We start from the raw sequence: 13447 nt of genomic DNA on the forward strand, positions 1-13447 counted from the left end.
AGGACAGTCCATAGCATGGTAGCACAGTGAATGAATGTGAAAATGTATTTGGAAATCCATGGTTGTCAAAGTCCGCTCAACCACTCCACCTTCTCCCTGGGCTTTCATCTCTTTAATACTCAGTCTTCCCTGCTTTCTCCTTCTCCACTTCTCTCCTTGTCTTTTGCTTTCATTCCTACCACTACTCAGAAATGAGAAGGCAACCAACCAACCAACCAACCAACCACCATCACCACAATAACAAACACAATGAACGATAAATCCTTTTATTCTTTCATGAAGCCTGACCACCTTTTTTTGTCTTTGGGCTCCCGAAGACATTCATGCTCTCAGAGTTACAACTTCTACTCTGAAAACCTTATCTACATATTATACTCAATACAGGCTTTTTCTATACTAAGAGAAATTCTGTTGCCATCTGTTAAGATGTGTATTTTTAGTCTGGATAGATTACAAATTAGGATGCATGCTCTGACAGAAAAGTAGACGGTACAATAAAGTACAGTATTAAAACAGAGGGATTGGGCTTAAACTGAGGAGGTAAAAAAGGAAGGCTTCTGTGAGAAAGAGTAACATTTCTGAGGACTGTTAGCATAGTCTCCTGACAAAGAGGAAGGAAGAACATTTCAAGTAGTGGGTCTGGAGATGCGAGGGGTTTGGTGCACTGGGAAAACTGAAAAGAACCAGCATGACTATACCCTAAAGAGGAAGAAGACAAAGAAAGGGATGAAGGTGGAGAGGTGAGCAGGGACCTGATCACTGGAACCTTGTAGGTCACATGACTCCAGTTTTTAGGTTCCTGAATCTTCTCTGACAAATGAAAAGACTTCATGAATTATTTTTTCTAAACTTTGAGTTTATTGGTTTTTGAAACCAATACAATTGTGCCAAAGCTGGCAAATATGTACACACACACACACACACACACACACACACACACATTACATAAAAGCACCTTCCCAGAGGGCCATATCATTATGAAGCCTATCCTATAGTCATATGCATGATTCTGGGTCAGCAGGGTGATTAGCTGAAATTTATCTCCATATTCATTTTCTCTCCACAGGAATGTTTCCTGCAGAGAGGCCCACAATATGAGGGTTTCTGTAAGAGATTAAAAAAAAAAAAAAAGTCGCCTGCCAGCAGCACATGAATTTTCCATCAGTTTTTAGGATATCTATCTGTTCAGCTGATACACCCATTTCCTCTGAAGAACAAATAGCTTCTTACTCTGCTCAGTGCCTTACTACGTGTTAAGGCCTGGCAGGAATAAATCTAAATTCTGTTTACCACCAGGGTAAACTGCCCTCTTATTGCATTCTTGTGGAAAGGCACTTTTTTGGCATTCAGTATACCCCACATATTTATAGGTACTGAAAATGACACACCACATATATTGCAGACATCGAGCCCACTGCTTACTGTCATTGCTAATCTATATCCAATGATGATGCTCATTCTGTTGTTTTCTGGAAATAAATTATTTTGTTTTCCCAATTCTATCTACCCCAAACTATCTTACTTTTCTTCTCCACTCTTACTTTTCAGCTACTAATAACTATGCCTTTTAAGTTGTCTTTTTATTAAAAGTAATAAATTAAGACATTTATCTTTAAGTGCATTGTGACCAGCATATACGTTAGCACGCTCGGAGTATTCAGTTTACCAAAATTCATTTCAGTAGCAACAACATTCACTGAGTTTAGAAAAAAAACTTTCCACTTATAGTAGGTTACTTGTTAGTCTCACACAATTGTACCTTCCATACAGTATAATACTTTAAAATTAAGATAGCTTGAGGAAGTGATATCTTCTGTGGCTCTTCCTTAAAAGGAAGCCATTGACCATTTGCTGTGCTTGACTTTGATAGAGATAATACTAAGATTCCATCCGGTCATCCTGTGAATCAACGCTTATGGTGGAACCTTGGCTACTGGTATCAGCAGTTTCATAGGACTTTTGATCTTTGGCAAAGTTGATGAAAACCTATTTTTTAAGGGAAATAAAGCCATTAGTGCTTGGTAAGCCAAAGGAAGAAATAGGGTTAATTCACACACACACACACACACACACACACAGTGAAAGAGAAAAAAGAGAAGTAAAGTAGATATTATAGGGACATGTCCACACAGAAACATACATTCTCACTAGTATTCCTTTTATATATTCAAATTTAACTGGGGCAGGGGATGCCTGGATGGCTCAGTCAGTTAAGTGTCCCACTCATGATTTCAGCTCGGTTGTCAGGGCTGTAGGATGGAGCCCCATGCTAGGCTCTGCGCTTGGCATAGAGTCAGCTTGCCCCTCTCCTTCGGCCTCTCCCCCTACTCACACTCTTTTTCTCTCAAAATTAAATAAAGTCTTTAAGAAAATTAACTGAGGTTTGAAAATAAAATCTATATCTAGAACTATAATCATAATATCAATCTAAAGCTATAATTAAATATCTATAACCACATATTTGCATTTATAAGATTTATATTAATATTTCTATCAAGTATAATCCAGGAACCCAAGCCATTATCAAATGTTTATATAATGATGTTGAGACAAATTTCACTAGTTTCAAGAGTTAATGTACTAAAATAAAATTTGTATCGAGAGCCCACATTATGTTCAGTAAGCCAATTATTTGACAGGCAGACCTTTAGGACTTGGTCATAGATACCTCCAGAAACTGAGATTCTACTTTTGTGTCAGACAGGGTCCTGGTAGTTGATTATAAGTCAAAGGCTAACATTTCTGGGTCAGTAAAGCCATAATTGGCTAAAACCCTCATAAAAAAATTGTCCATAAAATGCAGCACTTAAGAGGCCCCTGAGGCCTAACGTTTAGACTCGTCCTTAGATGCTACTCAATGTTCTCTATACATCAGGTTGGTTGAGCTCTACAAAATTAACACAGGGCAAAGAGGATGACAGATGACCTCTAAAGTCTCCAGTTATAGAAGATAAAATAATTAAGACAGATGATGTGAGTGAAACAAAAAAATTCTGCATTTACTAGTTTGGTTGCCTGAACCTAGCAGATCTACAGGTCTGGCACTGAATTCTCTCTAGAAACCCCCATCCTGTGCTAACCCTGGAAGCCAATCAATAATGTTATTTAAGAAATCTACCAAGAGAGAGGGGGAAAAAAATTTATCAAGGAGAAAGGAAAGTGTAAATAACTATTTGTTTTATGGGTGAAACTAACATTTTGTTTCTTTATATATTCCTACAACCTAATGAATATAAATGTCTTATAAGAAAGGAAAAATCTTTTCTCCATTAAAAAATGGTTAATGCCTTTCACATTTTTTTTTTTGAACATCCTAAAATGCTGTTAGAAATAAATTCAGCTAAGTTTTTCAGGTGCAAGCTTAGATATTGTTTCAATTACAAACAAATTGAATGTCATTAAAAAGAAATAACCAGAATGTGTAATAATTAAATGTGGCATTATGCACATGGATCATGGTAACCAGCTTACCTCTTCCAGAGTGGTCTGACTCACTAAGAAATTTGTGATATTTAAAGCAGTCTTGTTGGTTTCCAGCAGATCAAAAATGTTGGCTACTCCTCCTGCCGTGACTGGCACATGATACTCTAGCATGCTGAGGTGCTGATCCTGTGGGAACCAAAGGAAAAAATTTATTCTGCAATGTCAGGCAATATTGAGTTGACTAGACATAACTTGACCAAGAGCTAAAGAAAATACTGAAATTCATTCCGTTGACAATGATGAGACAGTGTAAAGGATGGCTATGTTTTGCAGCTAACAACCTGCAAAGATGAGATGAAAAGTTTTACAAATGTCAAAGAGGAAATAAAATTAAATGAAAATTTAATTTTATTAAATTTTATTAAATCTAATGAAAATTCCCAAGTATTCTATTTTCCTGTGCACTTATAAAGTCCTTATAGTCTTGCCTAGAAAAAAATATTGTGAAATGGTATTTCAGATGTCAGATTGTGCTCAGCTCACATAAGATTTTTTTAAAAGAGATCACATTTAGAAATTTTTGTTGTTTTAATGCTAGAACTGTTCTAAAAGGCTAAGGATTAACTGTTCAATTTATATTGGCTAAAGAGGCTAGATTTCAAAAGTGCTGCGTAGGAAAACTTTCATTAATATATGCCATATCTGGGGCATCTGGGCGGCTCAGTTGGTTAAGACTGCCTTCAGCTCAGGTCACGATCTCAGAGTCCTGGGATTGAGCCCCAGATGGGGCTCCCTGCTCAGTGGTAGTCTGCTTCTCCCTCTCCCTCTGCCCCTTACTTTCTCCCAGTCCCCACTGGTGCCCACTGGTGCCTGCTTTCTCTCTCTCAAATAAATAAAATCTTAAAAAAATATATGCCACATTGTCTCTTAATTTACCCTAAAATGCTTTTCAATTTCTTTATTTAGTCCATAGTATCACCATCTACTTAGTAATCTATTTTTGTTTCCATGGAGCATCTTTAATACCTTAATTTTCTACATATTCAATCAGTTACTATATCCTATTTGTTTTTTCTTCTAAAATGAGTCTCGCATTTAAACCTTCCCTCTCTACTTGCACCATTAACTCCATTCTCACTACTCCATACCTGAGTGACTGCCTCGGCCTCTTCCATGGCCTAGAACCTGTATATATTCACATATCCTGGCACAAAGCAGCTAGGATAATCTTTCCTGAGAACTATTTTATCAAGATACGTTCTTACTCCAGAATCTATCCCTGCAACCTAAATGGATCAGATGAAGACTGTGTATTTCACCTGGTTTTTATTTTTTTTTTAATTTTAATTTTAATTTTTTTTTTTCACCTGGTTTTTAAAACTTCTGTTACTGGATACCCCTCCTCTTATCACCATCTTTGCTCACTGGCTAACTCCTCTTATCGACCTGGTTACACATTGCGCCTGTCACTACCATCAGGCTATCTTATTTTTATTCCCAAAATGTTGCTCTTGCTATTTCTCTTCTAGGGATCTAGAAACAACTACATACTTGTCAAGAATGTTCTGTTTAGAAAGGAATGAAACTTTTATGATCACTCTATTTGCTTTGTATAGCCCTGGTCCTACAAGTAACAGACCAGGGTGAATGGAATCTCAACACCCAGTGAATAAACATAGATTTCTTGGTTTTGTTTTTTTTTTTTTTTTTTTTTTTTTTTTGGCTAAACACAGATTTCAACTCAGAAACTCACCAAAAGAAAAAGCACTATTGTGATTTGTGCAAAACAGAGTCCTTTAATTTTTAAATTTGTTTTTTTTAAATTTTTATTTATTTATGATAGTCACAGAGAGAGAGAGAGAGAGGCAGAGACACAGGCAGAGGGAGAAGCAGGCTCCATGCACCAGGAGCCCGATGTGGGATTCGATCCCGGGTCTCCAGGATTGCGCCCTGGGCCAAAGGCAGGCGCCAAACCACTGCGCCACCCAGGGATCCCAATTTTTAAATTTGATTTTAATTTAGGTGGTAGAAAATGGACTTTGATAAGAATCATAAAAGCTATTATTTCCTGGAGAAGCCAAGGTTTGGGAGGTAGAGACAGAGGTATTTTATAGAGATAAAAGAATTGTTTTAAAAAAATACATTCTATTTTGCTCTCTATAATCATGTCACATTAATATGGTGCCTTATAGTTTATGAAGTAGCTTTGTAGACATTTTATCATTTGTTTCTCACACCAATCTCATGAAGTAGATGTCATTATTCCTATTTTACAAAGGAGAAAAATGAAGTTCAGAGACTTTAAATGTCTTGCTGGTAATCACACAGGCAGAGCCCAAGTCTTCCCATTTCCTTCCATCATTCCACACCTAATTTCTTTTATTTTACTTTTATTTTAGTTTTTTAAAGAATTTATTTATTTGAGAGAGAAAACACGACTAGTGGGAGGGGCAAAGGGAGAAGCACATTCCCCTTTGAGCAAGAAGTCTGATGCAGGGCTCCATCCCAGGACCCTGAGATCATGACTTGAACCGGAATCAGATGCTTGACTAACTGAGCTGTTCAAGTACACCTACATCTGCTTTCCTTTAAAAACATTCATTTGCTATAATCATTTTGTACAAACTACCTGTACATCAAAGATGTTATGATGATAGCTTTTTCTGTCACATGCATTTATTTTAAGTATGTACTATGTGAGATATATAAATATATATGCCTGCCCATCCTGTGGATATGCATATATAAGATCAAATTAAGTGAACAATGTTTCAACTAGTGTGGGAATTAAGAACTTGATTTCCAAGCAGTTCTGCTAAACTACTGTGGTCTTATCTTTCAAATGAGAGAAGCAAGAAGATAATCTTCTCTAGCTCTGACATTCACAAACTCTATTTTTTTTTTTTTTGTAAGATGAAATGTCCTTAGTCATATAATATTTGTCATCCTTTAATTCCTTAACATATGTAACTAGTAAACTAGTTGGGACTATAACTCAAAAACTAATAGCATGGTCATAAGGTCTTTGTGAGGAAGAAATAAATAAAGCTATATAAAAGGATCACATTTTATTTATGTATATATGTTATGTATGTATGTATTTATTTTAATGTAAGCCCTACCCCCAATGTGGGGCTCAAACTCATGACCCTGAGATGAGGAGTTGCAGGCTCTAAAGATTGAGCCAGCCAGGTGCGCCCTAGGACTACATTACTTTCAACTAGCCATAAAATGATGTAATTAATTTGAAGATTCTATTTGTTCCCACTAAGTGTGTTTCAGAATATCATATGTAGCTTGAACTAATATATTAATAATAAGGCTATGTTCGACTTGAAAATGGTAAACAACCGTATTAGATTATGACTAGCAAAACTAATCAAGATCAAAAGGCAGGACAATTTCCTACTTACTTTATTTTTTTTTGGAAATATATATTTTTTAATTTTTATTTATTTATGATAGTCACAGAGAGAGAGAGAGAGAGGCAGAGACATACGCAGAGGGAGAAGCAGGCTCCATGCACCGGGAGCCCGACGTGGGATTTGATCCCGGGTCTCCAGGATTGCGCCCTGGTCCAAAGGCAGGCGCTAAACCGCTGCGCCACCCAGGGATCCCTCCTACTTACTTTTAAGTATGTTTTTGGGAAGTGCAGTTGCATAAACTTTGTGAGGGTATCCATGCTCACTTTGGTATTCTTCAAGTGAACCTTGACAGTAAATCCTCGTCCAAACCTAGAAAGAAAAAGTGCAAAGTGTGATAGGAGTTCTATTTTGCTGAAATAGCTCCCCTGGAATTCTAGGTAATGAAACAGGACCCAAGCTGACCATTATTTCCCCTTTTTTAATATAAAGACTGCCATTTTCTCATAAAAGTTCAAGGTATGTTGCAACTGGAAATAGTGCCCTGCCATGATTTTTTATTTAGTTCTACCACTATACAAAGTCACACTCCTTGGACAAAAGCTGCATTAGAAAGAAAACATAACTTGGCTTTCATTGATATCAATCAATTGGCAATTGATGTCAATATCTGGGGTTAAATACTTTCTAATTTAAAACAAACAAGGTCTTAAAAGGCAAGTCATTGGAGTTTTGGTGTCCAAAGTGAAGATTAAAGTCACTAGGATTTTAAAAATGAATAAGAAATCAATATGCTAGCTGTATGCCCAAGAATAGAGTTTGTAAGCAAGTCACAACAGACTCTCTGAGAACAATGTAAAATGTCCCTTTCTTCCTTCTACCTCAATTATCTTGTTTAATACTATTTTATAAGAAAACCAGGTTGTACAGATAAAGGTATAAAGTAATGTCCTGAAGTTTGGAGATTAACATAGATATGTATAAGTGCATATGCACTCTGGCAAATATAAATATTAATTTAATTTTAATTTGATAATATATTTATGTACATTTCCCCAAAGTATTCTTGATTAAAAGGTTTTGAATGCAGTAAAAATGTTAAATAGCTTGCTGAAAGCCTGTGCAAATGGCAAATGAACACGCTAGATAAAAATCTGTGCTTTCATGTACTTGTCAAGGTCTAATTTGTTATCGAGTAAATTCTTGAAAACTACTTTCCGAGAGTATTTGTGTTGTAGATTTTCTTTTAAGATCTTTTAGTAAGATAATTTAAGGTAAATCGATTATCAACTTTTTCTTTCCAGTTTTACTTCTCATTACAGGAAAATTGTTGAGTAATCCTCTAAGGTAAGTATGGTACTTTTAGATTGACTTCCCAACATCATATGTTAAACAATACAATTGTTCTTCACCTGTTTTATTTTTTTTTAAAGATTTATCTATTTGAGAGAGAGAGAGAGAGAGAGAGAGAGAGCGAGCATGGTGGGGAGGGGCAGAGGGAGAGGAAGAGAGAATCTCAAGCAGAGACCCCGCTGAGTGCAGAGCCCAATGTGGGGCTCATTCTCAACCTTAAGATCACAGCCTGATCCAAAACCAAGATTCAACTGCTTAGCCAACTATGCGACCCGGGCACCCACCTTACCTGCTTTTTATATGCTGCAAAGATCCAATACATTGGAACCTTCCATTTACCATAATGGCCAACCTGGTACAGAGAGCCTCACATTCTTCCATGCTGAAAGACAGAATCACATCAGCATTCTGAGCACAGAAAAGTGCTCATAAGCATAAGTTTAAATGTTTCATTATGGCACCTTAGAAATACTATTTTAGTTCCTTAAAATGTCTTTTCCCTTGAAGGATACAAAAAATACATTTTAAAATATAAATGAAATGTCTTCACATAGGGTTTATTACTCTTTATTCTCCAGCTTGAAGCCAGCTCTCTCACCTGGAATGCCCTCTCATCAAACACAGTATTTCTTTCAACCTCTTTCAAGCTTAGGCTTAAGACCTACATTCCCTGAGAAATGTTTCCAAAATAATCTTGAGCTTTTTTCATGATGCTTCATACTCCATATTCAGTTGGCTTTTATGCTTTGTTATTTATAAGTAGTTAACCTGTACTTGATTATATAATCTCTCATTTCAAGAACTATGACAACTAGTAGAGATCCTCTCCACTTTGTACAAAAGTGAATGGAAATTAAAGATTGGCTTCAGAACATGTAGTGTGCCGGGCAAAGCTAGGATATGAACAAGTCTCTTAATTATAAATAAATCTAGAATTTTTTCTATTATATGGTAATTGCAGTGAAGGGATGACTTTAATACAGGCTTACCTTGTAAGGAAGGCACAGATAATATGCTTCAGTAGCCTTTTTACTGAATTGATTGGAAGGGTCTACTTCATAGAGGAGGCTTGGAGATTAAAACTTAGATTTTGTGAAAAGACCATCTCAGGTAGAAAGCACAGGCAGAGAGAGGGTGTGGTGATAGGGAAGGGCAGTGAATGTATGTGGAACCACTAGTCATTCAGATGGACTGGGAGGTGGGGTTGTCATGGTAAAAAAAAAATAAAAAAGACTGGAAATTTAGATAAGGCCAGACAATAAAAGGCCTTTCATACTAAGGTGGAGGATAATGAATTTTATGCAATAGGCAACAGGGATTCTTAGTTAAATTGAGAAAGTCACAAGTCCCTTTTCATTTAAGAGAAATTTGTTTTTACTTTTTAAAAAAATTTCTTTTTAAAGATTTATTCATTTATTTGAGAGAGAGAGAGAGAGAGAGAGAGAGAGAGAGCACATGCACGCGCACGCACACAAGTGGGAGAGGGGTAAGGAGAGAGAATCAAGCGGTGGACTCTGCATGGAGCGCAAAGCCCCATGTGCGGCTTGATCTCAAGACCCATGAGATCGTGACCTGAGCCGAAATCAAGAGTTGGATGCTTAACAGGCTTAGCCACCCAGGGGCCCTAAGAGAAATTTGTTTTTAGAAAGATTGCTTAGGCCCTATCCTACCGGCCACAGGAGCTGGATTCTCACACGAAACCTGCCTGACTTCCTCCTCTTGACTGCAAACATAAAATACTTTAATCCAATTGTGGATTCATTATCAATACGTAATACATAGGATTACCTCTTTCCCTCTCTCCTCCTAAAATCTTGTCAATGGCTTTAAAGTTGCCACACGCAGTTTACCTGTGAGACGTGAGGATGACTGAACATTTATTCTGAACTTCTTCTGAAATGATCTTCCAGAGGTGCCGTTTCGACTTAGGATCCATCCCAGAGCTCGGCTCATCCTTAATAGAAAGTTACAAGAAAAATTTATCAAATTAATTAATTTTTGATGAGGTTCTTTACATAAATCACTGCATCTCACTTGCCTAGAACAGAAATTACTTTGCAAAGTCCTGTGACGAACTTGTTTTATACTTAATAGGCTTCTTTCTGCTGCTGTCAAAAAGCTCAAAATTAATCATTTAAAATTGTCAATCTGTTTTAAAAAGTGTCTCAGTGAAGTTGACACCCTGTTACTTTACACTTGTCTCATATTTCTTTGGAAAAAAAATCTGCTTCAATTACTGACAAAGTGGAGTTTCTTCATTTAATACTACATTGTCACATATATATCTGAAGCTGCATCAACAAGATTTCTACCTTGCTCCTGATAGTAGAATTGTGGCTATGAGTGATACGCACATGTGACACGCAGAGAACATAATTTGACTTTTCAGTTAATATTTGAGGTGTATTTTAAATTCTATGGTATTAATTGAAATGTAATCCTCTTTGGAGAAATAAAAAATAAGATTTGCAGAAATTGCCATGTAGAAAATATAAATTATATTTCAGACATAAATTCAAAATGCAAAAATAGATAATCTAAACAAGCAGTAATAGATTCTGAGAGATAATTAAATTAACAAATTAGAGGTCAAGATGAGGAAATAATTAAAGATAACATATCTGCAGTTGTATATAGGATTATCTGAGGCTTATTATAGTAAGAGATTAAAGGAATGAGTGTTGATTTGGGGAAACAGGAAGATATCTTGTCACTGCTCCTATTTTTGAAGGCGATAGCATATATGGCAAATGCATATGGCAGAAAATATGATAGCTTTCTCTCATAGCTTGTATTTCAGTTCATCTCACTACTGCATAACATTTGCATAGCACTTTTAAACATTTTAAGTACTTTATATCAATTGTCTCATGGGGGTGCCTCAGGGTTGTTTTGTTCAAGTTAAGGGACACTTAGGCAATAAAATTACACCATAAGCGTCAGTTGATAGGGATGTAATGCATTATAAGCTTCTGGTATTATAGAAAGAGAGGTTGGCATCCCTCTGCTGGGCAGTTTAAATGATTTGGTCCTCTGTATGACTTAATCCCTGGGATAATGTGCTGATTTATAGCTGAATTTGTATGGCATATGATTAAAACCCTTCTGAAGTTTGGAGTTCTTTGAATGAAGGGATCTTCCAAGATAAGGGCAAGTTCATTTCTCAGAAATAAGTCCTTTCACAATGTTTGGCCTGAAGAGCAGGATGCCCTATCATCTCTATGGGTAATTTGTATTTCCAAATGATTAATTTTCCAGCTCTTAACCAAAATAAAATATGTAGAATGCATTTCTTGCCTCCAAAGAATTCAAATAAAATAGAAAGGCAACATTGTCAATCACACCCCAAACTAGGTAACTCATATTTTTGAATAACAAGGAAATGAAATTTCAGAACACATTGCCCTAAAATGTATCTTTCTGTTTTAGTAGAAGTTGGAAAATATGTTGATTCACCTGATGAGTTACTAACTACAGATTTCTTCAGTAATAGACAATCAAATTCTTCCATATTTCATAGTATTACTTATTTGAATACCTGAATTTGTTTTGGCTACTTCCTGTTCACATGACAAGTGTTTCTTCTGAAATGGACTAGCCATAGCTCTTTGCTGATATAAATTCCCTTAATGAGATATTATATGTAAGATGTTTTGCAAAATAATCAGCATATAGTGAGACTTCAGTAAAGGTTTATGGCAACGATGAAAATAAAATGTTACACACACTATTGGGTATGTGGGTCTAATTATGTGGTCGCCTTTTCCATAATGATCCTCTTACCAGCAGTAGAATGGAAGGTTTCCCTATCAAGGCCAGTGCTGTGGATAATTTTCTTTTTGTGCCATAACTGCACAAAGAGGTAGCTCTGTCCTTGTAGGGCATCAGGTGAAGTCTCCTAAGGAGTTTATGAACAGTCTGTGGGTGGAAAACAGGAGTTAGGTTGTGATCTTCCCCTGCCAAAATTCTAACAGCATTACATGGAAAAAAGAATTGTGAAAGTTCTATAGTGAAGAAACACATACCTGAAAACAATTCAAACACTATACCCAACATATTTTATTTTTACTTTTAAAGGTCCACCTAAAAATTAATAATCATTTAAAGGGAGAAGAAATTCTGTAGAGGTTCATTTTCAGATGGGATTTTTTCCCCTAAATGTGAGTGTGTGTGTTTACAATTGTGGGTTGCACTTTCTGCAGGATTTCTTTATACAACTTAAAATTGCTGAAAGAGAATTTGACCCTTCATAAGGCAGGTTTCTCATGGATCATCCTCACTGTTTCATCTTTCTTCTTATGGAGGGGGCAAGTTGTCACAAAGGCTTTATGTCTATTTAAAACTGACCCAGTATCAAAATTTCAGCACATTAACTTAGGAATCATGGGTTCTTGAGACTATTTCTGTAAACAGCTCTGGCAAATAGTGGAATCCTAGGAAGATTTCAACAGGTCCTCAGGATTGCACAAATAGAGGAACCTGCCGGAAGGGTTAGCCATTCCATTAAAAAGGCAAATGATTGCAGTGAAGTCCAAAGTCACATTAAAAAAAACAAACTGGAAGCTATTTGATTTTATGTGGGCAGTTTGCAGGGAATTCCATGTTTCAAAACTTATCTAAACACTAGAGGATGTACAGACATCACCAACCAATGCTTAGCCCAGAGCCTAAGGATCTTTTATTGAATAGTTCTTAAAAGGTAACCGAGCAAACACAGGTCCAGGGGCTTCTGCAGCTGAGTTCAGAGGTGTATAGCTGATCTTCACAATTAAGGTAAGACTGCCTCAGTGCTCACTGACAGGAAGGAAATGCTATAGTTTTCCAGATTTCAACTTAGTTGTGAGCATAGGGGGTGGGTGGGCGGTGGCAGTGACAGTAATCATTTTCAAATGAACTAGTTTTCACACTTCTACTCACTTCTTTAATATCTTTTTCTGGAATTCCATGTATCCTGGCATAGAAATACAGGTGTTCTTCTACGGACACCAGGTCATCTAAGGCATCTTCCTGAGGGCAGTATCCAACCAATGAGCTGTGTGAGTCAACGTGACCCAGAGATCTGAATTGAAAAAAAGCAAAGACACAGATGCATTTCAAAAGGTATGTCCCTTCTAGTCCCCAAAACAGCTCTATTTTGGTCATGGTGATTGGTGATTCTACTAAAAAAGAGGTAAAATATCCCACCATATCCCACATCACACTGAAAGGTTTAAAAATTCACACTTGCTTTGGAATACCTATTTTTTCTCTAAGGATTTAATAATATAACTACAAAATAAAAGAGGCTTAATTTTAATTTTTTTCATGTA

The 13447-nt window shown here is 36.4% G+C and overlaps 1 protein-coding gene across 3 annotated transcripts in view; it reads right to left on the minus strand.

Annotated features, from left to right (window-relative positions):
- Positions 1 to 835: 835 nt before the first annotated feature.
- The window catches only part of ABCA12 (ATP binding cassette subfamily A member 12), a 168089-nt gene continuing 155477 nt past the window's right edge, over positions 836 to 13447 (minus strand). For all 3 annotated transcript variants that reach the window (XM_055345352.1, XM_055345351.1, XM_055345353.1), the window contains 7 exons: positions 13056 to 13197; positions 11922 to 12056; positions 9989 to 10092; positions 8428 to 8520; positions 7052 to 7157; positions 3472 to 3609; positions 836 to 1986 (listed from right to left, as the gene is read on the minus strand). In XM_055345352.1, the coding sequence (XP_055201327.1) occupies positions 1879 to 1986; positions 3472 to 3609; positions 7052 to 7157; positions 8428 to 8520; positions 9989 to 10092; positions 11922 to 12056; positions 13056 to 13197 (826 nt within the window). In that variant the 3' untranslated portion in view covers positions 836 to 1878. The remainder of the gene's footprint in view (positions 1987 to 3471; positions 3610 to 7051; positions 7158 to 8427; positions 8521 to 9988; positions 10093 to 11921; positions 12057 to 13055; positions 13198 to 13447) is intronic.

Source organism: Nyctereutes procyonoides, unplaced genomic scaffold (assembly GCF_905146905.1).
Source record: "Nyctereutes procyonoides isolate TBG_1078 unplaced genomic scaffold, NYPRO_anot_genome, whole genome shotgun sequence".
NCBI lineage: Eukaryota > Metazoa > Chordata > Mammalia > Carnivora > Canidae > Nyctereutes > Nyctereutes procyonoides.